General features: G+C 35.5%; 1 protein-coding gene across 2 annotated transcripts; it reads left to right on the top strand.

Moving 5' to 3' along the window:
* Positions 1-3,118: 3,118 nt before the first annotated feature.
* Positions 3,119-26,251, top strand: LOC129275017 (uncharacterized). Of its 2 annotated transcripts, none has more exons than XM_064108703.1 (4): positions 3,119-6,595; positions 12,053-12,241; positions 20,091-20,210; positions 23,546-26,251. In XM_064108703.1, the coding sequence occupies exons 1-4, from the start codon at positions 5,129-5,131 to the stop codon at positions 23,651-23,653; spliced, it is 1,884 nt and encodes a 627-aa protein (XP_063964773.1). In that variant the 5' UTR covers positions 3,119-5,128; the 3' UTR covers positions 23,654-26,251. The 2 variants fall into 2 exon arrangements, with proteins under 2 accessions (XP_063964773.1, XP_063964774.1); XM_064108704.1 differs by lacking the exon at positions 3,119-6,595 and adding an exon at positions 10,879-11,726.
* The last annotated feature ends 1,574 nt before the right edge of the window (positions 26,252-27,825 follow it).

The raw sequence follows: 27,825 nt of genomic DNA, 5'->3' as shown, positions 1-27,825 counted from the left end.
TGTACTTTGCTGAGATTGATAGTACAATTCTAGTTCTAGAACAGGTGTCATGGCTTTGTCTAACGCTGAAGTCGGCAGAAACGGTGGAGAGAAAGGGAAGAAGGAGAAACAACTAAGCTTTCATGGACAAGGAAAGAAAAACTATTTGCAATGACTCATGAGGAGGATTAATATATCACCAATCAAAAATGTGAGCGCGAAGCGCGAGCTAAAACTTTTGTATAGTCTAACCTGAAAACTTGATATTCTAAGCATTTTTTTTATAAAAATGAACAGGATGTTAACTGAATAAACTATTAATGCGAGTGCAAAGTGCTAGCTGATTTTTTTCGTAATCTGACTGAAAGCTTGCCATTCTTAACACTCTTTGTACCAATTACAAGGATGGGTATCTTAATTGATGCAACTGGAATTTTTTATATTTTGATCTGAAAAAAATAATTTATGGACGTTTTGATTTGAGAACAAGATATATATCCAATAAACAATTATTACAAATGAAAAACGCGTGCTTTTTGAGGTTTAGACCCCAAAACGGGACATTCTATTAACTTTTTGTAATCATGAAAAAGGATGGATGTCTTGCTATTACGGAAATGATGCGCAGTGAGTGCGAAGTGCGAGCTGAAAATATGTGTCATTCCAATATGAAAATCAGACATTTTAAGCACGCTTTCAAATAAAGAGGACATAAATTGAATAAAAAATAATTTCATGCAATAAAATACAAAAGAACAAGTGGGGGTTACATGTACTGTATGTACACCATCAATCAACTCTTAATATTCATGAATATACATGTATGCATAAACTAAACTGTTTCACCTAAATAATGCAAATCTTTAAAATGGCATAACTTCGTTAAATTCCTATTTCGATTTTGATCATATTTGCAGTATTTTTTTTGTCTGAATATTATCTGTTCAGATCATATTTTTCCAGCCTAGATGACCCCTTTAATGCGCATGAAAAGCGCTGAAATAATTAATACAGTGCGTATCAAAAAAAAGTTTACACTTTGAAAAAATCCTGTAAAAATTTTATTTTGTTATATCCTGAAGATTTTTCCACATTTTAACATTGGTAAAGATCCATTTAAGCAAATGACGATATAACTGGCGAAAATATTTCCGCTTGAGTGAGCACCACTTACTTTTCAAAAGTTAGTGAAAAATGATTTGCGCAGAACTTTGAAATAGTTATGCGAATAAAAGTAGACCTTCATCATGAAGAACACATGGAATTTAGCTAGTAAAATTGATTTGAAGATATCTTTTACCTTTTTTAACTTGTTTCCTTGACCAAAACACTTCGAAGAGTGCATTGCGCCCCACCCCACTCCCCCACACATCGAGGCCATTGTGACAATATTTGTTTTACAATGAGCTGTGATTTACATGAAATGGCTTCGGCTTGATTTTCATTTCGTTAATCATTGTCAAGCTTGGGAAAAGTGTGGAGAAACAAGTATTAAATGAAAAATGAAATGTAAACCCAATTTAAATGATAAAAACCTAATTAAAAATGCTGCAGATGTCTGATATAAACTTTTGTTCAGATTCAGTTATGTCCTCAGATCCAGCTGGCACAAAAAGGGTAAAGGTTGTGCTTACTAAGTGTTGAAATTTCAATTTGGGTGGCAAAATTGTTACATAATGCTTGAATGTATCCGTTTAATTTGAGTTGTTTAGAAGTGCAAGGGAAATGTATGAGATATTTTTCGCAGGGTAAGTTTGATTTCGCCCTTTCCCCTTGACACAGCATGAAAACGAGCATTTCTGCGCAAACAGATTTCTGCGAGCTTTACAAAAATGGACGGTGCTCACTCAAGTGTAACATTCTGTCAAAACTTTTACTTTGATTGGATAGATGAGACCCAAACCCAAGAATATGCGTGAAAATTTTTCCCACATGTTGTATATTTTTTAATTCCCAAGGCTTTTTCAAAGTGTAAACTTTTTTTTGATACGCACTGTATAGGCCTACTGAGATGAAAACATGGAAAGGGATATTTCAAACACGGTTTGTTGGAATTTAGGAATGAAATACGTATTTCGATAATCAAACATTTTGGCTATTTATCAATTTTTTAATCACGAACAGGATGCGTAATTGCGTATCTGGATGAAAAAAGATAATGAAAAAAATCGTGATTTGATAGATTCCATTAATAATTTGTGTATATTTACTTACGAACGTGAATTTTTAGCCTCTTGTTTCATTCACCTCAATCATATGATTTAGACCAATTTCCACACATCCATTCCATTGCTGATTGGAAGTATCAAGCAGTAGCATAACAAAAATAAGAAGGGAAACCCCCAAAATAAGCATGCTGTGGGGAAACTGTTCAAATCTGCAAGTTAAAGGTCAAGTCCTCCCCAGAAAAATGTTGATTTGAATAAATAGAGAAAAATCAAACTAGCATAACACTGAAAATTTCATCAAAATTGGATGTAAAATAAGAAAGTTATGACATTTTCAAGTTTCCCTTATTTTCACAAAACAGTGATATGCACAATTCAGTGACATGCAAATGAGACAGTCAGTGATGTCCCTCACCTTTTTTTTTTTCAATTATACAGTGTTTCATTTTTCTTTACAAATTTGACAATAAGGACCAACTTGACTACCATATTGTATTTTAAATAATAAACAATGCTAATTCCGAGGAATTAATCATTATTTCACTTGACAATGAGGAGAAAATTAGAATATTTCATATCATATAATTACAAAAGAAATAGTGAGTGGATGACGTCATCAGTCTCCTCATTTGCATACCGACCAGGATGTGCATGTAACTATTGTGAAACTTTAAAATGTCATAACTTTCTTATTTTACATCTGAATATGATGAATTTTTCAGTGTTATGCTTGTTGGAATTTTCTCTTTATATTCAAACCAACTTTTTGTTGGGGTGGACTTGTCCTTTAAAAATGTGATTCATTCAAACAAGCTCCTTTCCTTGTACTATGATATTTATTGTCACTTTGTGATATGTTTTATTTGATTGAAAAGAATTACATGTACAATTATTTTTTTCTTATGCTCAGATGCAAAACATGGAAAAGAATTCTGATTGAGATTTTAACCTTTTGTTAATAAATTGATTTAAATTGTTATGAATATTTCATAAAATCCAAGAAAAAAATTTGATAGCTTTGATCAGTTTAGCACATCCCTTGCAAAAATGCAAATCAAGTACTGAACTTTGTAAAATTAAAAAAAAAAATTATTTTCAACCTACCAAGCAAAATTTGCTACATGGTATGACAGCGAGTTTATATTTGACTCTATAGTACATTGTGAATTTCAGGGCTTAAAAAAAAAAGTTTTCCAAGGCCTTTAGGGGTGAATTAGCCTGAGCCCCCAAGTTTTTCCCCAGCGTGCAACCTACGGTTTTGAGACGGGCACAGTTTTCTGGACTTTAAGACCAGATTTTTACCCTTTAAATCCAGGTGTCTCCTTTTCCAGAGTTATCATTAAAAACTCTCATATTAGTCATTCAGTAAAAGACAAAAGTTGAAAAAGTCATGCACATTAAAAGGCCGTCATGCCCTGTGCAGGATTATTATTGTTTTCCTTTAAATCAGCCCGGGCAAGAATATAGGCCTACATGTATATGCAATTTGTGGTCAAGAACATGAGGTTTATACAGCGAAGCAACTTTGCTCATTGTAACGGTTTTTTTGTCAAATTAATCTTCACTTTGAAATTTTAATGTTGCGGTGGAGCAGTTGCAATGGACTTTAAATGAGATTGATCTCAAATCATATCTGTCAGCCCTACACACTACACAGTTTTAGATTATTATCAGTTTCTGTTTGATTTTGATCTATCGCAAGTCTTTGTAAGAGTGGGTGGGTGGTATTGATGATGTAGCATTGCTTCCTCTGGACACCTTTTCACAAATCCATCATTTAAATTGAGCACACAATACATATGAATATTCATCATGAAGGAGGAGCTGCAGTGTAATTAATCAAAAGAAATTTAACAACCCAATCATGTCATTGCAGAAAAGTGCTAAAGTTTGAGAAAATAAAAGTAATTGTTGCTCTAGAAACAAAAGGAAGTAGGTATTTCTATGCTGCTATTAAATGAATCCCCTTTTGATTTGCAAACAAATTATCATCTGTAGAGGACATACTTTTGGGGAAAACAAATAGTGTTCATGCATGCATAATGTATCATTCAAGTAATCACATGAGTAGATCAACCAGAGGTAATCTTTACCCACTGAATGGACTTTGTGACCTAGAGATTCTTTTTTATCAGGGTGCAAAAAAAGTTAGTGACGGAATGGGGAAGTTGGTCCTAAAAATGATCAGGGTTGATCCAAAGTCTGACTAATAAGTGCTGTAATGCTGAGCAGACTTGACAGAATTAGAGGTTTAATAATTAGTGAGATACACATGTAGAGGGAAGACTTGCTAGAAAAAGGCTGCCAGGAACGGGTGACGTTACCAAAGGCATCCTCGCTATCGGTTACATCAGGTGAACAAGAAGACTCTTGCTTTGTTTCACCGGTTTGACGATTCCCTGTTGAATTCCTATCGCCGTTGACCTGTCAAGCAGGCAGGGCTGTTGACGTTGGAGAAAAGGAACTCGAGTCATACAAAGCGGGTGCTCAGGTGGAAAGAAAAGGCTGAACTTTGAATTGAAAAGACCGACTTTCATATATTCCCAGAACATTTTTTGTATATTGTGCCTGTGATTTGAGTTCAGCAAGTTCCCTGTTGCAGTACACCGTAACAAGCTGTGTTGGAAAGTCATATCAAATCACTGGGTAGGAACTTTTCTCACAGTTTTGAATGGTTTTATGAAACTGGCAGGCGCTTCATTTTTCAATGACTGGACAACTTGATTAATAGCAGTTTTGAGGACAAACTTGATCTTTTTAAGTGTTGAATACCTGTATGAAACTCACATATGCACAGCACAGGGTTATTTAATCAAAGTGCATGAGGATTACAAGTTGTTGAAAACAAACAGGACTTTGGAATTGATTGTCAGGGATTTGAAATAAACTCAGAACATGTTTTCGTTCAGTTCAAAACTATAGCACAGGGCAGGCACTGTTTAGGTTTATAGAGGAACTTTAGATATCACTTTTGTGTAGACATGACTTTGGGAAGCATGGCAGATGAACAACAAGATATATCTGGAAAGATTCAAAGGTTTGAAAGGGCTTCAAGGAAATCAGAAAAAAGAGTTCCAGAGGGGAAAGCCAAATGGAAAGACGCAAATGACAATACCACCTGGGAACTAGAAACAAAGCAGGAAAGCATTGGGAAAAAGATCCAGCAAATGGAAGCTCGTCTTGGATGCATAGATGAGGAAAAAAGCCCTAAAGACATCGAGAAACCCAGAAGTCCTGGCGGAGTTTTAGAAAATAAACATGCAAAGTCACTTTCAAATGAGAATCTTATAGTTGTTGGAAGCCCTGAACTCCGGAGAAAACTGTCCAGCCATTTCCTCAGAAAATCCTCAGCTCCAAGTTTGTTGGGAAGTGTTCCCGACGAAAGTAGGAATTCAAAGCTACAACATGCTAGAGACGATGTGCCTATTGTATTTGTGTTCCCAAGTGAAAGTATCAAAGAAACTGAAGATGGACAGCATGGAGAGAAAGAAGGAGAGAAAGAAGGGGAGGAAGTGGAAGGAGGACAGAGCAGTGGAAAGGAAGAAGGGAAAGGAAGGTCTAGTAGGTTTGCCCGTTCTGTCAGGCGGGTGAAAAGCATGAGATTTTCAAGACGAGAAAAGAAAAGCCATGACACGGAGGCTAACAAAGGGAATAATGAAGATTCAGTGAATGGGGAAGTTAAAGGGATTGAAGACCAAGACAAAAGCCAAGTTAGTGTTATTGTTAGCACATCTCCAAGTGAAAACCCAGCCAACAAGGAAATGGTCAGAGAACTATCAAGCTTTAAATTTTCAGGGCCAAGGCCCACAGAAGAACATGGTCTTAATAGAAAGAGCAAGTCAGACCCAGCTTGTCCAGATATATCCTTGATGGCTTCCACCAACAAGCCAGCTGATGGTGGCGACAGAAAGAAGGCTTTTGCTGCCTTGAGACCTAATAATCGGCGGAACCCTAAAACTACACTACCCTCGCCACCCACCATGCCTTCGAGCCAACGCCAGGCAACAAACAGCATTCATGAATATGACCTGATCAGTATGGCGGATAGCGGCTTCAAGGGTGTTTCAGCAACAAAAAGCGATACAGAACAGGATAAAGAACCCTTGAACACCACGATAATCAAGAAGGAAACTCCAGTGTATGCCACCCTCTGCCCATCAGATGAGGAAGACGAGAGCAGCGCTGACGCAGATCCTGCCAACCTCAAGAACACCAAGTTCAACGACACCGCTCTTCCTGCGCAACTTGCCATGAACAAAAAATTTGACGATCATGTCTATGAAGATATCGACAAGGTGATGACAAATGTTAAGAAACTCCAAGCAAGCGTTATAGGAGCCTATCAAGTTTCGGATCTTGCACATCGAGATATAGAAACGGTTAAGCCTGTGGTTTATGATGAACCCCAGGCAAGTGGCACTGACTCATCAAAATCAATATCTCCATCGGTAAGTATTCTGCTCATGAAATATGCCGATGCTCAAAATATATGCATTTTGGTATTTAATTATTAAAAAGTATAACAGTATGGACTGTAAAGGCCAGTATTTGAAAAGTAAAATGTCCAAGACTAACATGTATTATTATTAACATTTTTTATTATTCATGAAAAAGAGTAAATTCAGATTGCTTAAAAATGACCAAAGTAACAAGAATTTACAGGAAAACAAAGTCTATTATTATGTGATCAGTTGAACTACATATATATGGAAATGTGTACGGCAGGTTAGCCAGTAGTCTGCTGTGCAAACCCTTCACTCGGGTTAAGGGTCTGAATGTGCAGCCTACTCATGCCTTGTGTACTGAAGGCTCTCTCGCTCAGCAAGTTTTGTATGTGCTAGTCTTTGCGTGGAGGCACACTTGTTGATCAAAGTTCCAATCAGGGTCTGTGCCTGCAGACTAGTTAGCCAGTGGCTTAATGAGGAAGCTCTAATACAGCACTATATAGAAACAATGCTCTAATACACAAGTAACCCTTAAAATATCAAAATAAAACAACTAACGCATGACCACCACAAAAAAGTATCTTTATTAATACTTTATTGTAAGGACAGGACAATGACAAAAATTGAACCTGGAATCTGAAAAAGTGTTAATGACTTTACCTGTGAATCATTGCAAAAAAGTTAAAACTCTCACAAATTTATATTAGTAGTTCAAAGAAATATTTAAATTTGATAAAAAAATAGAAAAACTTTGTTGATCATAAAACAGACATCATCTTTGAGAAATATTTTGTAATTATCAATTGATGGACTGTTTGATACTTAATTTTGATTATATTAATTATTAGTGCTGCCACCAAACGGATATCCGAACGGTTTCCGCCCGCGTAGACGGATAACGGTTTTCAAATTGGGTTCGGGTATCCGTGGACACTGATTCACCACTTTCCTGTCACAAAAACTCATGAAATTTAGTAAGACTCACCAACAAAATTTATAAGTTTTAGTCGCCAATATAATCACCAATATCAATTAATCTTCTTTGGTAATATATTCCCGTCGAAAACCATCGTTTTTATATCAGTTTTGAAACATGACCTTATATCAGTTTTGGAGCATGACCGTCCGTGAATGGAGTAAAGTTCCGTTCTGACAACGATGGCGATTTTATTATGGTGTCGCTTAAGATCGTTTTTCTTCCCCATCTTATGTTTTGATGATTTCAAATGCGTAACTCATCGTATATTTTCTTACCTCGACTTTCAATGCGAGTGAAGAATGAAGATAATTTGAAACCATTTAAGCGTCAAATAAATGTTGATCGGGTTAGTCGGGTGTGTCATGTTGTTTCTTGTAATTTATTCATCAAATGCCAAATGAATTCTACTTTTTCTCACAGCAACTTTGGTTACCAATGAAGATGATTATTTTTTATTGAATTAATATTTAATATATAAATTACAAAACACACACTTTCCTTTATTTCAGTTTAAATGGCATATCCACTATAAATTTTGATATCCATCATCACATAAACAACAATACTTAAAAGGCGGTATCGTGCCAGAAAGGTTTATGATGTGCGCCCGCCGAGTATGTGGTCGGTTGTGAATCAACGTGTTTTGCAGTAAAACTTACTGGTGATGAATGTAAGTGATTAGTTACTGTTACTGTGATTAAATCTTGTCTTGAATCTTTGTTAGAAGTGTGATTATTTAGAAAAATGTTGAGAAATGAGAAGCTTGGCTATAATTTGGGGAATGGGGAGAAACCCGACATGAAAATGAAAATATTCCAAGTGCGATCCCATTTGAAGGTGTAGCGAGTGTAATGTGACCAAATATATATCGGACGATTCACTCCAGACACGTCCAGACAGGACAGCACATGCGTGAGCTGAATGATGTAGGCCTGTCTGGTTTTAGACTTTTAGTAATAGTAGACTCGCACTTACACTCACCTCGGTCAAATTCATTGCATCTTATTTCATTCGATCGGAACTAAAAAATAAACACACATACTCTCGCAACAATTAAATGGGATCGTAACTAGGCCCGACTTGTATAACTCAAATAATAGTCATTTACTAATAGCTTACACAGTCATACGATCTACATTTGTAGCCGTAGCCTCACGCTAACTCACTATAGTCAAATCCGATTGCAAAACAGATTCAACCCAAAATATTCAGCTTCTCGTAATTTCGTGGTTTTCAGAAATATTTTAATTAGCGCACGCCGACTCTCGCCATCATCGGATAGGTTCAAAACTCAAATATAACTGAAAATCTTAAATATAACTCAAATAAGTGCAATTTATGGATATTATTTTTTTTATATTTCAGGGTAAAATTTGGATACCCGTCCGCCGTCCGGTTTTCAGTGTCGGGTATCCGAATATTGAAATATCCGTTTCAAGTCAGGCCTATTAATAATTCATTATTTTCATTATCAATATTATTACAATTAATATTGCTGATATTTTTGTATTATTATTTTTACCATTTTATAATTAATATTATATTGTATTAGGATTATTGTTATTACAATTATTATTGCTAATATTACTATGATTATTAATATTATTGTACTACTATTTTAATTAATATTATTATAATCATTTTTTGGGAGGGGGAAGGCATTCCTGAAATACCAGTACACATGTCACATTGGAATGTGAGGTAAACAAATGTTTCTACTGACAGCCTATAAAATGCGATTTACATAGGTAGTCCATCTGTATTACCATGGCTCATTACCTTGCTGTACAAATATTCCAGAATTTATTTGTTCTCTTTTGTTGTTTGCATAGTTTCAGATCTAACCAATTTAACACTCGAAACAGATTTATATTAAAAGCCTAGAAGTACAGTATTTTTTTATCGATTGAGTGAGTTTTTTTTTAACCATTGTTATATGCTTTTCACACTACAAATATTTCCCAGAGTTAAGCTTAGCCCACTCCGGTTTCACACTACGTTTTACCGAAATGGGCTACATGTAGCATGGTATTTTCTGGCCCTGCTGAAAAGCAGGGTTAGCCAGCTAATTGTGGTGCTAACACATTGTACATTGTGAACATGCATGAATAAATAAATAAACCAAACTGGGCTAAGGAAAAGTGGGGCTAAGCATTAGCCAATCGCGGTAGTCAAAATTGCATGTTAATCACGTGCTGTGTGGCAATATCATCAATATTCATGAGCTGTGCAATCGTCTGGGGTTAGGCGTTAACCCCGTCTATTAAAGCAGATAGTCCCGGGCAAATAGTATGGGGATAAGAAAGACAGTCTGAAATCTAAAAACAGATAGTCTGGGGTTATAAAGGATATTATGGGGTTAAGGAAATGCAGTGTGAAAAGCATATAAAAGTGCTGGCTTTCGTGAGAAGTCCAGGAAAGTTACTGTTTTTTGTGAAAACTTATTTTACAGGGACGTTTTGAGTTGACCCCTGTAATAGACAATGATTCACACATGTACATGTAGGCCTAATATGCTCTATGCTTGTGAATTATAAAGCATTGTCAAGGAGATACAGTGCATGAGGAAGCACAGTTTTCCCTACCTTTTATTATTTATTTCATTCATGCGTTCGAACTTACCTGATCCAAATGAAGTTTTCATACAAGCTTGCATCCATCAAGATTCTTGCATTCCTATATATTGATCAAAGAATTTGCATAATTTGTCTAGCTGCAAGCATCCCTTGCAGTTTTGAAATGACATATACAGTGTATTCCTACATGTACATACTATTGCAGGTGATCTCTCTCTCTCTGGCATATTTTTTCCCCTATTGGGAGGTGTGAAAACAGCTTGTGCGTAATAGTGCACAATTGTTCAAATTGTATTGTCAAAATGAATAAGACATTGTGTGAAAAACTTTTATAGCCCATTTTGGCATCTAAAATATGAAGCACCCATTTTATTCTCACAAATACTTTTACACAGGTACAAACTGTAAATAATATTTCTTTTAAAGTATAAACATTTTTCAAACATTCACTGCTGTTTCTCTAATGATGATCCAGGAAACAATATGCACATGCACTGTACAATAATAGACTTGAATACAATACAGATTCCTTCATAACCCACATGACCAAGATGTAAATGAATGAATAAGGAAATTGGGGAGGATTTTGAGAACCAAGAATTCAATAGGTCCTTGCAAGAATTCAATGCCTCCCTGCATTCCTCTTGTCTTATGCTCTAAAGTGTGCCTCGAACGGACAGTTCTTTGATAGTCCCAAAATGTTCCACCATTAAAATTCTGGTCATTTTGTCGACAATAATGGATGGTTTTCCAGCAAATCTCGACGTTAAAAAGTAGATAACTTGGGGCTTGAGAAGACAAAATGGAGGATACTGACGGAAGAATTTATGGATACGAAAACAATGAGGAGTACTTGGATCAAGTGGAGGGTGTGTTGAAGAAGCAAGAGGAAATAAAAGGTCAGTTAAGCAAAACAGAGAGACGACTCGATGGACTTGCGGAAAGCACAGGGATCGGCAGTGCAGAACCAAGCAATGCTCGTAGCAAACTCGTCAGAGATCTTTCCTTCCACATCTATGAGGTTGTGGATCGTAGGAACTCTCAAAGGCAACCGAAGATTGTTGAAGGTGGTCCTTACGGAGAGGAGGACCTGGGTAGTTTGATCAAGAAACTTGTAGCAGAGCATCAAGATGTGGAAACTAGACTGCAGGCACTGGAGGGCAGAGTGGATCGTATGGAGAAAGAATACCAAAGCCTCAGAGATGAAGCGGATGCTGCGGGTCAAGGCAACAATCCTCATGGCCTTCGCATGGGACTGTCCATCAGCCTGTCCTCCTTGAACAGTATTTCTGAAGCCGTTGATGAGGAGGGGGAGACGGAGAGCATCAAGGGATCCGACAGTGAATCGGCGACAGAGAGTGGCAAGGGAAAATCTAATCATGTCTTTGGCTTTCGACGGAAGAAAAAAGATAGGCGTTCAAGCGATAGCAGCGTCGATGGGAATGAATCGAATGAGGGTTTTCATGAGAGGATGTCGCTCAAGATGGCCCATGTCTCGGCAAAGTTGGGGAAGATTGCAAGGGTGTCTAGAAGTGTAAAAGTACCATCAAACAAAGAGGAAGATAAAGATGATAAAAAGGTATATTATCAGAGGATACTGAGAACAATCAGAACATATACCTTTGTGAACCTAATTGATTTTCCCTTTCCGCATAAAATAAACATGAATGCTCGGTATTTCCTTCGACCACATGTACGTGGGATTACAGTGCAAGCGTGCATAAGAACCAAAGTTTAAAGAGATATTTGTAAAAAAATCACAATGTTTCTTGCACTGTTTCAATAGTTGTTGACAAAAATAGCCTATTCTAATATTTCAAGTGCTGGATATATACGCGTAGTCCAATCTACAATATGTGAAATCTAAATCAAAATCTGCCAATCTTTTTTCTCTTTCCTTCGCAGTACACGCCGAGCAGGGAGAACTCGTGGAATTCTGGCGGGGATGGAGTGGTCAAGAATCCTGCTGTCTCCCGCAACAACTGGGCCCATCGGCTTCCATCTGACAGTACCCCACAGAGCTACGACGTACCCCAGACGGGTCCAACGGGATCGCAGAAGTCCCTTCTTGGATCAGAGAGAGGGGGGAGTACGGTGAGTTTTAGATTGAAGATGATGTTCTGGTTTCTGACCGATGCTGCAGTATTTCACGAAAGATATCGTGTTAGAGGGCAGGGGTGTGAAAGTTCAGCTCTATAGCTGATTTCTTAGCTATTTATTTGTTATGATTTTATTGAAGTTTGTTTAGCTTTCTTCTGCACAATTTAAGATACTTTTTTATGATTGTCAGCTTAAATTCAGCTCATTTTAGCTTTCTTTTGTACCAAGAATGCCAGGAGCTCTTCCGATTTCAGCTCTTTTCAACACTTGAGCCTTTTCAGCTCTTTTTTGTTTTAGGAAACCCCTGAGGGGGGGGGGGGGTACTCCTTGTACACTACAGAAGGTGTTACTTCTCCTGCAACAATTGCTCTTACAGGTCTTAGAAGACGTCAGATTCAGCTAGGAATAAAGGATTTTGTGCAACTTTGATCATCTTTTCGGTAGTGTCATTTTTCATTTGTTATTCAGAGGTGAAGTCTAATATGGAGTCAAGTTGCTATCTAATATTAAAAGAAGAAAAAAAAATGAGAGAAACCTATTCATGAAGGTTTGGCCAAAAGCCATCAAAAGAGTTCTGGATGACTTTCTAATTTAATGTCTTAAAATCACCAGGAAGTAAATAATCTCTTGTTTATTGTTTACCCAGGGTAGCCACACCATTTCTGAAAACTGTTCTCCCAGCAGGTCCTGCTGAAAATAATAATGTTCTTGTTACCCCGGCTTTAGCATGGCTGCCCTGATCAGGTGCTCAAGCATTTGAGGATTTTCTCCCTACCGGTTACCCATTGACTACACATGGGTTAAGAGTGGCAAATGTAGATAAATGCCTTTACAAATGGTGTGAGTGCTGTGATAGGATTTGAACCCAAGGGGAGCATTTCATCAACATTTTTGTCCAACAAGTTCTCCGGTCTGACAACCTCCTTGATTATGATTGGCTGAGAGGCACCGTTACCATAGTAATTGTCGGAAAAAACAGTACTTGTCTGATAAAACGTCTGACAAGTCCTTTAATGAAACGCTCCCCAGACCTTGTGGTTTTAGTCTGGAGACTAATTATTCACTTGTCCACAATACTACACTTCTCTCTATACATTAATTGTCAATTTTATTTGTTGTTGTCAGTTTGTAGTTTACTGACCAGCCAAATAGTATGTAATCCCTTTTTATATTGTTATTCATGCAAAACATAAAAATAGCATATTTTATGTATAGCCACTAGTGCTGTTGTCGATAGGCCTTTAAATCGACATTGATGTCGACATACGAAGGATTTTCAATGTTTCCGACATGTTGACATGCACGCATCCACATCGACATGTAAACATGAAATAAAAAGGGGTCTAGCCTAAGTCACGAGTGTAAAGCTTACCTGTAAAGGTAGAAGCATTTATCCACATTAATTGGCACAATTGAAAGGTTTATTCAGCTTAGAAGCGCATTAAATTAATAAAGAATGCCTGCGAGCTGTGCGGCAGTAGAAATACGTCAGAGCGGCGCGGGGCCCTAGCCCGACGATCATCTGATAGATCTGTGCAGCGCGCACGTACGTGCATAGCGCCAACTTAATGTGTTCCGCCATCTTGCTTGTTGGTTGCCGATAAAATGCGCATTTTCAGATTTTTTTACGCTCAGTTATTACCCATGACTGAAACATTGACCAATCAAAAACTAAGATTCTATAAGAAATATGAATATTCATATACGAAAGTATAAACATAGATAATTCAGTTTTATGTGAAATTTAAACCCAATACTTCAAAATATGGTTAGTTTTATGTCTCTAAAATGACCCTTAAAACCAGAATTTTATTACTAAAAAATAAAGGTTTTCCCAAGTTGCCATGGTAACGCGGTCTGAGATATAAAAGCTTAGCAAAGACTTCATTTCAGTGATCGAGGATGTATTTGTTTACGGTATACGTCTACATAAATTATAACATTTTTTTTCCAGACCATGGATGAACTTTCAAAAAGAGACATTTTAGGCAAGTTTTTACGATTTCCGGCAATTTTCTGACACAGGCACTTTGAAGAGGTAATTTTTACAGAATTAGAAGAAGACATCATGGATTTTCCTAATTATCACGACGGATATGCAACTTACTTGTAAACAAATCAAACAAAGTCTATGATACATTTTCGATAATGCAAAAAGAGACATTCAAGTCTCTGATTGAGAGCCGCAGATTGAACATTCGCACGGCGCAATGGTAGCGTTTTCGCCGAATTCGTCGGGGCGAAAACTCCAAGCGAGCCGTACCACTCACCAGTCCCGAACGCTGCGCTGTATGTTTGATGATTTATCTGGTGCCATTTCGTGCCTATAAATTTGTTTTTTCTACAATGCCACTATCTCATTAAAATTGTTTGTCATGATAACATTGGAAATATTATCGTTTAATGGCCCAAAGGATCGACTGTAATAAAAGATACTTTGAAATATTGTCAGAGAGTGATTAGTTAGGTGATGTTTATGGTCAGAATTTAGTCATGGCTTCGGGTGAACTTACGCGAACGCGGTCACTTGCTCACGGGGCGAGTCGGCCTGGCCCTTTGGTGGAAGGCCGTTAGGCAACGTGCAGTGCAGCTAGAGCAGAGTTGGGGGAGTTATAACTTATAGGTATAAAAATACTTTGAAATAAGTAATCTGCAAATATTTTTGTCTTATCCCTTTGGATTACTTAGATAAGAAATTCAAATTCTCAAAGTTTAAATCAAATTTTAGACAGTGACAACAAAGAGTGGTGCTGTATGGGGGGGGGGGGTCTTGCATGCCCCCAAATTAAATTCACAAACAAGAAAAAAAAAGGAAAAGGTAAGAGAATCTTGCGAAATTGTTCAATTGGATTTTTGTAACCAAAAGTCAAAATTATGCTTATGTCGCTTGCTTGCAACTATATATTTTATAAATTTTGCCTGATACTCCATATCGTAGTACCCTCAATTATTTTCACTTGTTACGCCACTGACATGACTGATATAACATCTACTAGAGTTTATGATAACATTATTTGGTTGCGGGATCAAAGCATCAGCTATAGCTAAACATTTATACTTTATGCCTGTTCAACTTCCAATACAGGTTTAGGCCTGTATTTATGAGATGTTAAGATCTATGGGTGCCTTTATTATTTTCATTTTCAATTAAAACAATTAATTATGTATTAATTTAGTATTAACCTCGATGATACATTTTATTGTGTTAAATCGTACAATTTCTGTTGTATTAAGCCCCTTATTAAGCCCTTTTAAAAACATGCTCAGTAGCAGACCCCCCCCCCATATATAAAGACAATAGAAGTGTATATAGAATTAATTGACCCCCCTATTGAAGACAAAATGAAAAAAAATACTCAAAATAATCGACCGCCCCCCCCCCCTTTGACGAGGCAGCTGTCGGTGGCCTGATGTCTTCATTGACTTCTTTTTGCTTGTAAAAATAATATTAAAGAAATAGGGGCTACTCTAAGTGTCCCCTATGAAAATTGATTTGGATCTGCAAGTGCATGAGGCTGCGCCCCCTCCAACGTCATAGCTACCCCATATCTTTAGGTTCAAGCTCTCATATTTTTCAGCTCCCTGATTTTTTGGAAGAAAAAAAAACGAGGCGAAAGAAAAGAGTGAAATAAATTAAATACGATTAATCAAAATTTGATTTGTTTGAAAGAATTATACTTATCAGAGAAACTAAATTAAATTCTACAACCATGAGCTGTAGAGCTGGATATGTTCAGTAGGTATTATGAAAGAAGTCTAATTCTGTTCTGTTTAGGGCACTGATTGAAAAAGCATCAAATAACAGCAATCTTGATAAATTCTGTTTTTTTCAAAATCAGAACCAATCAACCTTTTTCTGATTATTCTGTCACTTTCCATATTTTGGAGAAAAAAATAAAAGTGTTCATCGACGCCCTGTACTGCATGATGAAACTGTATCCCCACTCGATCGGCCCTCGTAACCACCCCCCCCTCTCTCTCTCCCTCCCCCCCCCCACCACAATGCCCCTTGCTCATTTCTCTTATCTCACCTTGACCTTAATTAATTAATCTTAACTATTTGGCGGTACAGTCAAACGTGACTGGTCGCCATCATAGTTTCATCCCCAACAAACAAGGAACAAACAATAACAATTCTGTTTTTCGACCCAACATCATTCCTTTCAATACGCGTAAGGCTATACGTGGGCATGCACAAACAACGTGGGTTAACAAAAACTGACCCGCGTTTGGACTGAAATTGTGATTAAAATAAAAATGTTATAAATATGAAAAAAATATGTGTATAATGAAGGATATTTGATAAACGGAAAAACATCAATCGCTAATTCATAAAAATGCTGGAAAAGATTTGATAGAGGTTTTTAACAACGGTAATCAAGGGGAATTAGTGTATGGGTGAATGGCGTTCGAGTTTTAGCCGAGCGTTAGCCGGTGAGGGCGCGGGCCAAATGTGCCTGAATCTGGCAATATGGCGTCGTCCATTAAGCTGACGTTAGCCAGCGGCGACTGCACGTACGTGCGCGCTAGCGAGCAGCGCAGCAGCCTTCACGTTCACTGTACCCATGCAATTATCGATGTATTCACCGCTACTGTGCTTGATAATACGCTGCTCCACAATGTATTACTTTTCATATAGACGTGAGCAGCAGCGAACAAGTGTTTTCATCAAAGTAGTGACCGCTGTAATTGAGCGCTTACTTCATTTCACGAAGTCACAGAAAACTTGCATTCTTTCGTTTGGAGATCGTTGCACGGATCGCCGCAGAAGTGGAACTGAAATTATCGATCAATTTTTATTATTATTTTATTGTCAATTTGAGGAGATTGTGTTTGCAGCACATGCGCACCAGCCTATAATACGCAATGATCATTGTTGCAATTGGTGATTCTCAAATTGGCTCCGAGTGTGATTGAGCAATGTTTTCGAGACCGTATCGTGGTACAAAAACTTGATTCTCCAGAATAAATGTGGATTAAATCAGCGATTTTGGAAGTGAATTCACTCTAGCTTAGTCAAAACATGTTTTCCTGAACTGAGCCTGTATAGATCTAGATCCATTGTGGGGATATCACTCGTGTCAAGGTGAATACATTTGATTGAGAGAGTGGTATGTGCCACGATCGAATGATTACACTACTAAAAAAATGTTAGGGCGCCTAAATTACGATCCCGTTTCGATGTCGACAATGTCGATGTCGGGATTGATTTTTAAGCGACATGTCGACATGGATTTTTGTTCCCGACAACAGCACTAATAGCCACACCCAAATGTATGTTACACAATGTACATAAATACATGTAGATGTGGGAAGTCTGTAATCCAATAATGATAATGAAATCAATAGCTATTTTGTTGTCAATAAAACTGTGACATTATTAATTACTTCATGATAATGTGAATAAAAGGACCTTTGTTCGAGTGTGTAACCACACATGTAGTACATGATCAGATTGATCAAGTGGAATGGAATTTGGCACTAAAGCGGATCTGAAGCCAGTATTGGTTCATGTTCATATGGTAAACATTCTTTACTGACAAGGCCGTAAGCAAACATTTTCTGTTGCTTAAAGGGATGGTCCGGGCTGAAAGTATTTATAGCTTAATAAATAGAATAGAATTCACTGAGCAAAACGCCGAAAATTTCATTAAAATCGGATAACAAATGACAAAGTTATGAAATTTTAAAGTTTAGCAATATTTTTGTGAAAACAGTTGACATGAATATTCATTAGGTTGGCTGATGATGTCACATCCCCACTTGTTCTTTTGTATTTTATTATATGAAATTAGGTTTATTCAAATTTTTTCCTCCAAGAACTAGAAAAATTGGATTGACAACTGATTTAGTGCATTAGATATTTATTGCTACAACTTATTTCATTATAAGGGAGACATATTATTCACACAAGTATGAAATAATGAAAAAATTATGATTTTATGTAATAACATAAGAAAACGGAAAGTGGGGATGTGACATCATCAGCCCACCTAATGAATATTCATGACGACTGTTTTCACAAAATATTGCTAAACTTTAAACTTCAATAACTTTATTATTTGTTATCAGATTTTGATGAAATTTTCGGCATTTTGCTCAGTGAATTCTACTCTATGTTTTAAGATAAAATATTTTCAGCCCGGACCATCCCTTTAAGCTACTTTTTTTTAATAAATATTTTCTAAATGTTCGGTTCCAGAACAAGAAAACTTGGAAGAATTGGTTTTAATTTCCTTAGGAAAGAAGTTTAAAAAAGCAATCCCACCTTGAATCATCATGGGTTTTACTTGTTTATGACACTAATAGCAATTTTGCTATTTACTATTTTCATTTATATAAATAAAGAAAAACATTTTTCAGGATATTGCATCACACGTCTTCCGAAGCTTCAAAAAATTAATTTCACAAAGACATCCACGTGGAACTTAAACAGGAAATCGTGATAGATTTGAAATAGACATCATAATAGGGAATACCCCAGTGAAGTTTTTGAATTAAAAGCAGACAATTTAGTCATGTGAGTGCATTTTGTTACATATTTTTTCAAAAAAAAAAAAAAAAAAAAAAAAAAATCAAAATTTTTTGCACTCTACATACATGTACATGTATGTAGGATTGTTTTTGTGTTGGATTTAACAATAAATACAACTATTGCGATATGATTCTCATAACGCATGCAGTATAAAAATTAAAATTCATACCTTTCCAGATTAAAATTCATACCTTTCCAATTCTTTTTTTAATGATAATAATTTCTCAGACTGCATTATGATGTCATCAAGGCGATTGCATACCTGCCTCAGCTATATCAATGTCATGTGATTATCTATTGGATTATTAAGGGATCATGTGACTCATTCGTGACAACATGCACATGTCTGCTTTTTTCCCTTCTCATTTAGATTGCGTTTCTTTGTTGTCCTCTTTTGTAATTGCTGAAATTTCAGCTGTTTTTACGTAGGCAGCTGATGGGAAGAAATAGTTTAGCCAGATGAACATGTACTGTACTGTACATGTACATGTAGACATGTGCAATTTCATTTCATATCATGATATTCTGGGTGATTTGATAATATATGATTAAAATTTGAATACAGTAGGTTCAATGCACATTGCAATTGCATCAATTTTCAGGTACGTAGGGGAGGTACTTCAAGTATTAACGAAAAAACTTTACCTATCATAGTCTCAATATCTATCAAAGTAAATATATGCCTTAAAATATTTTTTTGTAGAAGTATTAATTAGATATTACATGTATTTCAGTTTGTCACCATTTTAATGAAGAGTCCCAACTAGCCTACAAAATAAATGAATGATCAAAACATTTTTTATCAAATTTTTATATTTATTTATTCAATTATTTTTAATATATCTATTGATTTTTTCTTTCTTTCTCTGAATATTCATTTTATTTATATTTGTGTACACCTGTTCATATTTTTGTTTATTCATTATCATCATTTGTTGTTGTTATATAATTTTTTTTTTTTTTGGGGGGGGGGATTTTAAGTACATACTGTTGACTGTCTATAATTTCACAATTTTTTGTTTATTTCAATTGGTCGCACTCCACTCCCTCAATATATTTATTTATATTATTTATATATATTATTTATATATCATTATATATTCATTTTCTGTTGTATTTTGTTCTTTTTCCAAATTGTATGGTATCGCACTATATTTCTCTTATAATCCAGCCATTTTCATTGTATAGATGGGAGCCAGTCCTGAAGCAGCCGTCTAAATGAAACTGGACTGTATTAGAATGAAATTATTAAAAAAGGACCGACAACTTACTTTTTTTTACCATTTGCCTATTTTTTTTCTTCTATAGCCTCATAGTCCAACGACAGCTGTCCCTCCCCAAGATGATCATAATGTACCCCGTGGTTGGAGAATGGAACAGACCATTACAAGAGATCCTGTTTTCATCAATGAGGTTACAGCTGAAAAGGTAAATTCTATTTGTTTGTCAGGGTCCATTGTTTGTGTTAATTTTGATAGCATTTTCCAGGAAAAAGTGCAACAAATACATGTTTAATAAGAGTAACATGCTTTTTTCGGAACCCCCCCCCCCCCAGCCACAGCCATTCACCCAACCCAAACAATATTCATCCTGCTCCGGTACATGTATTTGTATTGAACAAATAAACCATCAAACTTTAATAATATAATTATGAATAAAAACAAACAGAAAAAAATAGATCGATATAAAAACAACCAAGGAATCTGCAGTCTAAAAATACAATATAAAAAAAAAACATTAACTGTAAACAGTATTTTAACATTAAAAATATAAAATTGATTAATATTAGGTTACTTTAACATTTTTTACATTTGAAAACGATTTTACAAACAAAGAACAGAGATATAGAAAGTGGCAGTGAGTAATACTTCATATTGATATTTCCTGGCACAAAATAAGCTGAATAAATAAAACAATAGCCCCATCTTGTGTTTGGTTTTGAGAAATCTAAACTCTTGATCATTTTAGGGGACTTCTCCAAACTAAATTCAGGGTCAGGGGTCTGTGTAATTGTGATAATGGGAAATAGTTTCTCTATAGATAATGTTTAGTTCAGATCCTTGTGTCATGTGATAGTATTGCAGTGCATACAATATAAATATTGATCTTTTAGATTCTGACCCTTGCACATATTCAGACCTTTTTTTAATAATTGTTATGTAGTTTTGATAAAATAATGAATTCATATAAAAATAACCTTTTTGATTGCGGTGTCACTCTACTACTTCATGTCTTAGTATATTTGAAAAAAAAAAAAAACCTTTTTCGAAAAGTGTTTTATTTTGTTTTAATGTATCTCCTCAATTGACATATTTGTATACAATATGTGAAAATGATATGAAGCTGAAATTAGAAAACAAAAAGTGAATGCCTTTTGAAAGGTAGATATTACATCTATTAATGATATGTTTAAAGGCACTACACAAAGTTTGAGTGTATTTTTAATTCAGTAAAGATTCACACAGTAAAAAATGATGGTTATAAGTTTCATAACTATGCTGTTTTATATGGAATTTAGAGTAGATGATTAACAGTTGAGACAAGTATTTAAAATCTTAAACAGCAAAGTTTAATTTTTAATATTTAGTCTTCAATAAATAGCACGGTTATTTGATTGCAAAGTTTACGTCGTAAAAAGCAGCATTGTAAACTATAAGCTGTGTTTTACTGTGTATGAATAATATCAAAATGTCTGTTAAAAGTTGTAGTACATGTAAAATGTAAATGTACTAGACAAATGTTGACAATATTTTGAATTCATGAAATATAGGTTTACTAGTCCATGCATTAGGCAAAACTGCATTGCCTATTCACTCGTCAACAATTTCCTCATAACACCTACACTATGATACTGTTGATAATACACCTCCCTGTCTACCACAGGAAGTGCCAATGGTACAGTTGAAAGTACCGTGCTAAGAATTTTGTTTGCATTGTTCTGTTGAAATGACAATGACTTCAAGTTTCAAATCATATGAAAATTATAAGAGACATTGTGGCTTGAATAAACAAAGAATTTAAAATTGTAGCTAAGAGATATACATGTAATGTTTAAACTTAAAGGTCAAGTCCACCCCAGAAAAATGACGATTTGAATAAATAGAGAAAAATCCAACGAGCAAAACGCTAAAAATTTCATCAAAATCGGATGTAAAATAAAGAGTTATGACATTTTAAAGTTTCGCTTATTTTTCACAAAACAGTTACATGCACATCTCAGTGACATGCAAATGAGACAGTCGATGATGTCAATCACTCACTATTTCTTTTGTTTTTTATTGTTTGAATTATACAATATTTCATTTTTCACAGATTTGACAATAAGGACCAACTTGACTGAACCATATATTATTAAAACAATGCTAATTCCACATTTTCTGGGAGGAATTAATCTTTGTTTCACTTGACAATGAGGAGAAAATTAGAATATTTCATATTTCATATAATGAAATACAAAAGAAATAGTGAGTGGATGACGTCATCAGTCTCCTCATTTGCATATCGACCAAGATGTACATATAACTGTTTTGTGAAATTAAGCAAAACTTTAAAATGTCATAACTTTCTTATTTTACATCCGATTTTGATGAAATTTTCAGTGTTATGCTTGTTGGATTTTTCTCTTTTTATTCAAATCAACTAATGGTTGGGGTGGACTTGTCCTTAAAATCATCCCAATGTATTAAAAGCTATTAGTGCCTTTATACCAGTTAATTAGCTCAGTAACAAAGGTAGAAATTATGTTTATTAAAGGCACTAGACAAATGTTTGATTGTATAAACATGCAAATATTACTATATTACCGAACTATTTAAAGGCCTATTTAACAAAAATAAGATGTGCTTACAATAACAGGGAAAATGGGTCGGTTGGTCGATATATACTTTTTTTTATGGCACAGGATCAGGCTTCCCATTACTGTGGTCCCATATACTGTGTTTGGGGGGTTTTGCGTGGAGCACAGACTCCTTGCATTATGCAGCCGTAACGTACAGTACATGTATACCAACAGTTTTATGTTCTTTGTTTAACTATAAACGTATGCACTCAAACAATACACGTCAAATGGAGATTGAGGGTTCTAACAAGAGACCTATTATTTGAATGATATTCTACTGTCCCATTCGCCACTTATAAAAAAAGACAAAGAAAAAGAGAAAAATAGTGTAGGCAAAACAATGAAAATTAGGGTCACTCAGCACATTATCACATTTTCCTTTTTTTTTTTTTTTGGGGGGGGGGTCAAATTTTGATAAAAAAGTAAAATTTGGCAGGTACATGTATGAAGAGGGCCAGTCGGGTTACAGCAAACAAACTTCTTTCTTTCTTTTGCTTCATTGCATTTCCACATAATCCCGAGATCGTTCTGATCAGGAATGATTTGAGATCGAAACAAGCAGAATAATTTAAAAACTGACAGACAGAGATGGGTCTAAACAGGTTGATGAAGGATGTTTTAAACAAACTACAACATTATGGGCAGAAACCTGCTCAAAGTACCAATAGATACATCACGCTAATTATAAACAATGCATTGCTCTCATCCCTTTATTTAATATAATGATGCTCGTGATCGTAATGCTCACAATGCATTTTCCACTCTTCCCATGGCCATGAAATACTTCAACTCACACACGCCTCTTGAAAGGCTGAGACTCTATTTCCTGGTCTTTCCTTATGTTGTGTATATGAACTATGTTATTATCTTGCAATACGATACGCATCAATCAATCTCTCTTTATGGCTTTTTTTCCCCTCTGCAGTGGTATAAAGCAGTTCCAACTGATGGGGAGCCTTACTATTACAGTGAAGACAGGTCGCAAACACGGTGGGATTTACCGGCAGTAAGTATTTACTTCAGTTTTTCTTAGATGTTTTTTTCATTTTTATGATATTATACCCCTTTTCTGGTATTTAGTATTAAGCTTGTGCCTTGATTGCACTTTGCACAGGTTGTTGAATTTATATTCAAGTAATGTTTCTCTGGAACAGGAAATAATAAATCCAGAAATGATGAGCATATACACCTGTACATGTTCATGTACGTAGTCTGTCTGTTCTGGACATGAGATACTTCTGGGTGTTTGAGTCGAGTTTGGAGATAATTCTATCAACTTTTAACTTCTTTACCTTCGCTTTGCAGGATTGAGAATCCAGGTGAAATTCTATTAATTATCTTTAATTACAGTTGAGGCCAGAAGTTTGCGTACACCCAGGAAATTCAAAGAAAAGTTGACACTTCCCAAACATCATAAAATTTACTGTATGTTATAAAATATTTGTGCTATCATGACAAATTTGATATCAAACAAATGAGTGTATCATGTCCCTTCATCACATTGCTTTGTCATCAGGAGCTGACAAATATTTAGCTGTCATTTTTACCCAAAAATCTTCATATTGTAGACAAATTGAAAATAAAAACTTGACAAAAACATTTCATATCTGTGCTAATTATTTCTCAACACTTACCTTTCAGATTACCGTTTTTTGTTCAGTGGTGACATATTGTGATAGAAAATGTAATATAAATCAGAGAGTTGATATTTATTTGACATTTCGATGAAACGATGTTTGAAAATATAATATCAAACAATAGAATACTTTTGGCACGAATATTACCTTTTTTCTTCAAAGAAAATTCCACCTGAAATATACTTTAATCCCAACAGCATCCCAATCATGTGAAAGAGCTAAGTAATACACTCTTTCATTTGATACCAAACTCATCATGGTAGTATTTATATTTCTGAAGATATAGTAAATTTACAATTTTTGGCAAGTGAACAAATTTCACTGAATTCCATGGGTGTATGTAAACTTTTGGCCTCGACTGTTATAATCATTGATTGCCGTAATGATTCATGTCTACATGTACATGTATATTTACCTCTTTATTTCGGTATTTCTTTCAGAACACATAGGCTGTTGTCAAATTAGGTTTTGAATTGTGAATTGGGTGTTGAAAAGGAAGTAGATAAAGAAGTCTTCTCTGTGCTGCATGTACACTGAACCATGCAGAAGTATAGTAATTTATTCATAATTTCTTCCTTTGTATGAAATATTTGTTGTTGTGAGTTTGTCATCCCCACAACAATGGATGTGATGCGCCAAGTTGAGGATGAGCAAGACATGTAGACGATGTAGTCATTGATGATGAGTGATGTTAAGCATACAGGCTGTAGGGTGACAATGACTAACTGTGATTCAAGGAGTGATGTGATTGCACTCATTTTGGGTTGAGGAAGGTGGAGAGAGTGGGAGAGAGAGCCAGAGAGAGAGATAGAGAGAGAGATTTGGTCAATTGTCAGAAATCCCATGTGTTCGTGAATGATGAATTGTCCCGTCAGAAGATGAAATCATAGTGCAATGATGATAATGACGATGACGATGATGATGATGATATGAGAGGGGAGGGGTTTTAAGTACAGGCATGAGGAGCAAGAGAGTGAAGGAGAGATGAAATGTGTTTATTTTGGTGCAGATAGATACAATGTAGAGGGGTGCATTCAACTGAGAATTATAAACATGAATCACCATCAAAGCCAAAACACGAGGATGTGCTCAACTGTACTATTTCTCAGTCCGTTTAAGGTCAAGTCCACCCCAGAAAACTGTTGATTTGAATCAAAAGAGAAAAATCTAACAAGCATAACGCTGAAAATTTCATCAAAATTGGATGTAAAGTAAAAAAGTTACGACATTTTAAAGTTTCGCTTATTTTTCCCGAAAAAGTTATATGCACAACTCAGTGATATGCAAATGAGAGAGTCGATGATGTTCATCACTCACTATTTCTTTTGTTTTTTATTGTTTGAATTATACAATTTTTCAATTTTTACAGAATTAACAATAATATAAAACTTGACTGAACCACATAATGTTAAACAATGTTAATTCCACATGTTCAGGTAGGAATAAAACTCAATTTCACATGACAAGATGGAGAAAATCAGAATATTTCATATGTCATATAATAGAATACAAAAGAAATAGTGAGTGGATGACGTCATCAGTTCCCTCAGTTATATACCAACCAAGATGTGCATATAACTGTTGTGTGGAATTTAGCAAAATTTTAAAATGTCATAACTTTCTTATTTTACATCCGATTTTGATGAAATTTTCAGTGTTATGCTTGTTGGATTTTTATCTTTTTACTCAAATCAACCTTTTGTTTTGGTGGACTTGTCCTTTAAAGCCCACCCATTGCGCATCACAGATCATAGAGTTTGACCCAGGAGGTTAAGAGTGTTAGCTCTAGTTGGTTTCAAACCGCCTCGATCACAAGAACTCCTGTTAATTATGAGAACTTAATTAGTGAATACAGAAAAGAATCAAGTTGTGACAGCCTTTTAAGTGTGACACTCTTCAAGACAATTGGTTTCAGTTGAATTTTATTTGGCCAGACATATTTGTTTATAGTTCCAAAGAATTTAAAAAAATGTATGTAAAGAATAGGAGAGGGTAAAATTAGAAAATAAAATAAGAAAGCAAGAGCAGGAAATAAAACGCACCTACATTATAATGAGGGACTGTCATTTTGTTTTCCTTGCGACTTCCATACTGTGCAGTATATTAATTTCTTGAGAAGGCTGAGGAGATCCATTTTCATTTCATATTCAAGTAAATTTTGTTGGAATGTATTCAACATAAATGAAAAGCTATAGGCCTACTGAGAAATAACAGAATGTTACAAGTGCAGGTATCTATTTGTCTTGGCCATTTCAGGGCAGTACATGCTCATGGCATAGGGAATTGGAAACACAATATAATCGAAGAAGAATGGAAGTCAACGACATACATGTACATTATATTTTCAATGTTGTCGAGAGAGAGGAGGTTGTGCAAAGGAAAAATGATTTTGGAAACGAAGAGAGGAGGGAGAAGGAGTAGGAGGATGGAAAAGAGAAGAGGTGAAAACAGGAGAAGGAGAATGTTGAAAAGGATCAGGAGGAGAAGTAAAGACCATAATACCTTGGTCACATTCGCTCTACGGCGGCCGTACGGCGAGTCAAAAACAGCCGTTTTATTATTATGTACGAGCTACACAGAGGTGTGGTTTGTATAAAAATGAATAAAACGGCTGTTTTCGACTCGCCGTACGGCCGCCGTAGAGCAAATGTGACCGAGGTATTAGAGAGGATAAGTGTTTGAAAGAAAAACAGAGACTCTATAGTGTGAGAGAGAGAGAGAGAGAAATAATAGGTCTACACAGTAAAATCACTATTAAGAATTCTATACACTGCTGTTTGAACTTTAGAGTAGTTGTTTAAGAACCATAAAATTCATCAAAGATTACATATTCAAATTTGAACTTTGTTGTTTAAGGTTATAAACACTTCTTTTAAACAGTTAACCAACTATCTATTAAAAGCTCACTGAGTAAACTGCATTGTATACACATTTTAATCAGTGTTTTGATTGTATATGCAGAGAAGGGGAAAATATTAAAAAATAAAATAATTCTAAAAGGAAAACAAAGGGTATCTTTAATACATATATGTTCACAAACATAAGACTTCATACTTTTTTTTAGACATTTTATATAAAAATAAAAGTATTTATAAAGCCATACTACCTCCCAGGGCCATGGGAACAATTTTTTAGTAGGGGGTGCTGGAGGTTTTGTTCAGGGGATAGTCCAAAAAAAAATTGTCTGTGGTAATTTACATATGCAGCCCCCTACAACCCCCTCCCCTTCCCCAGGGCCAAGCTCCCTTCCATAATATAATGAATGTATTATTACATGAATGTCCTTTAAGTTTGCTCATAATCTGAATCCGAGACAGCAGTAAACCGGCACAATTGCTTTTCCAGATTCGATACAAATTAGATCACGTTCATTCCTCCATTAGAATTAGCATTGAGGTGTGAAACTGTCTGCTCTCAGATTTTCTCCAGACCGAATCTTCTCACCTATGGAGTTTTATCAGGCATGTATTCAACAAAGCCATATACAGTGTGATAAATACCAAGCGACAAATAAAGGCCTTAATTTACCAAAGACCTTCAAATGTCATTTCAAATTCTTTGTCAGTCT

This window comes from Lytechinus pictus, chromosome 13, assembly GCF_037042905.1.
Source record: "Lytechinus pictus isolate F3 Inbred chromosome 13, Lp3.0, whole genome shotgun sequence".
NCBI classification, from domain to species: domain Eukaryota; kingdom Metazoa; phylum Echinodermata; class Echinoidea; order Temnopleuroida; family Toxopneustidae; genus Lytechinus; species Lytechinus pictus.
Note: the sequence above shows the minus strand (reverse complement) of the source record. Positions and strands in the feature narration are given on the sequence as shown.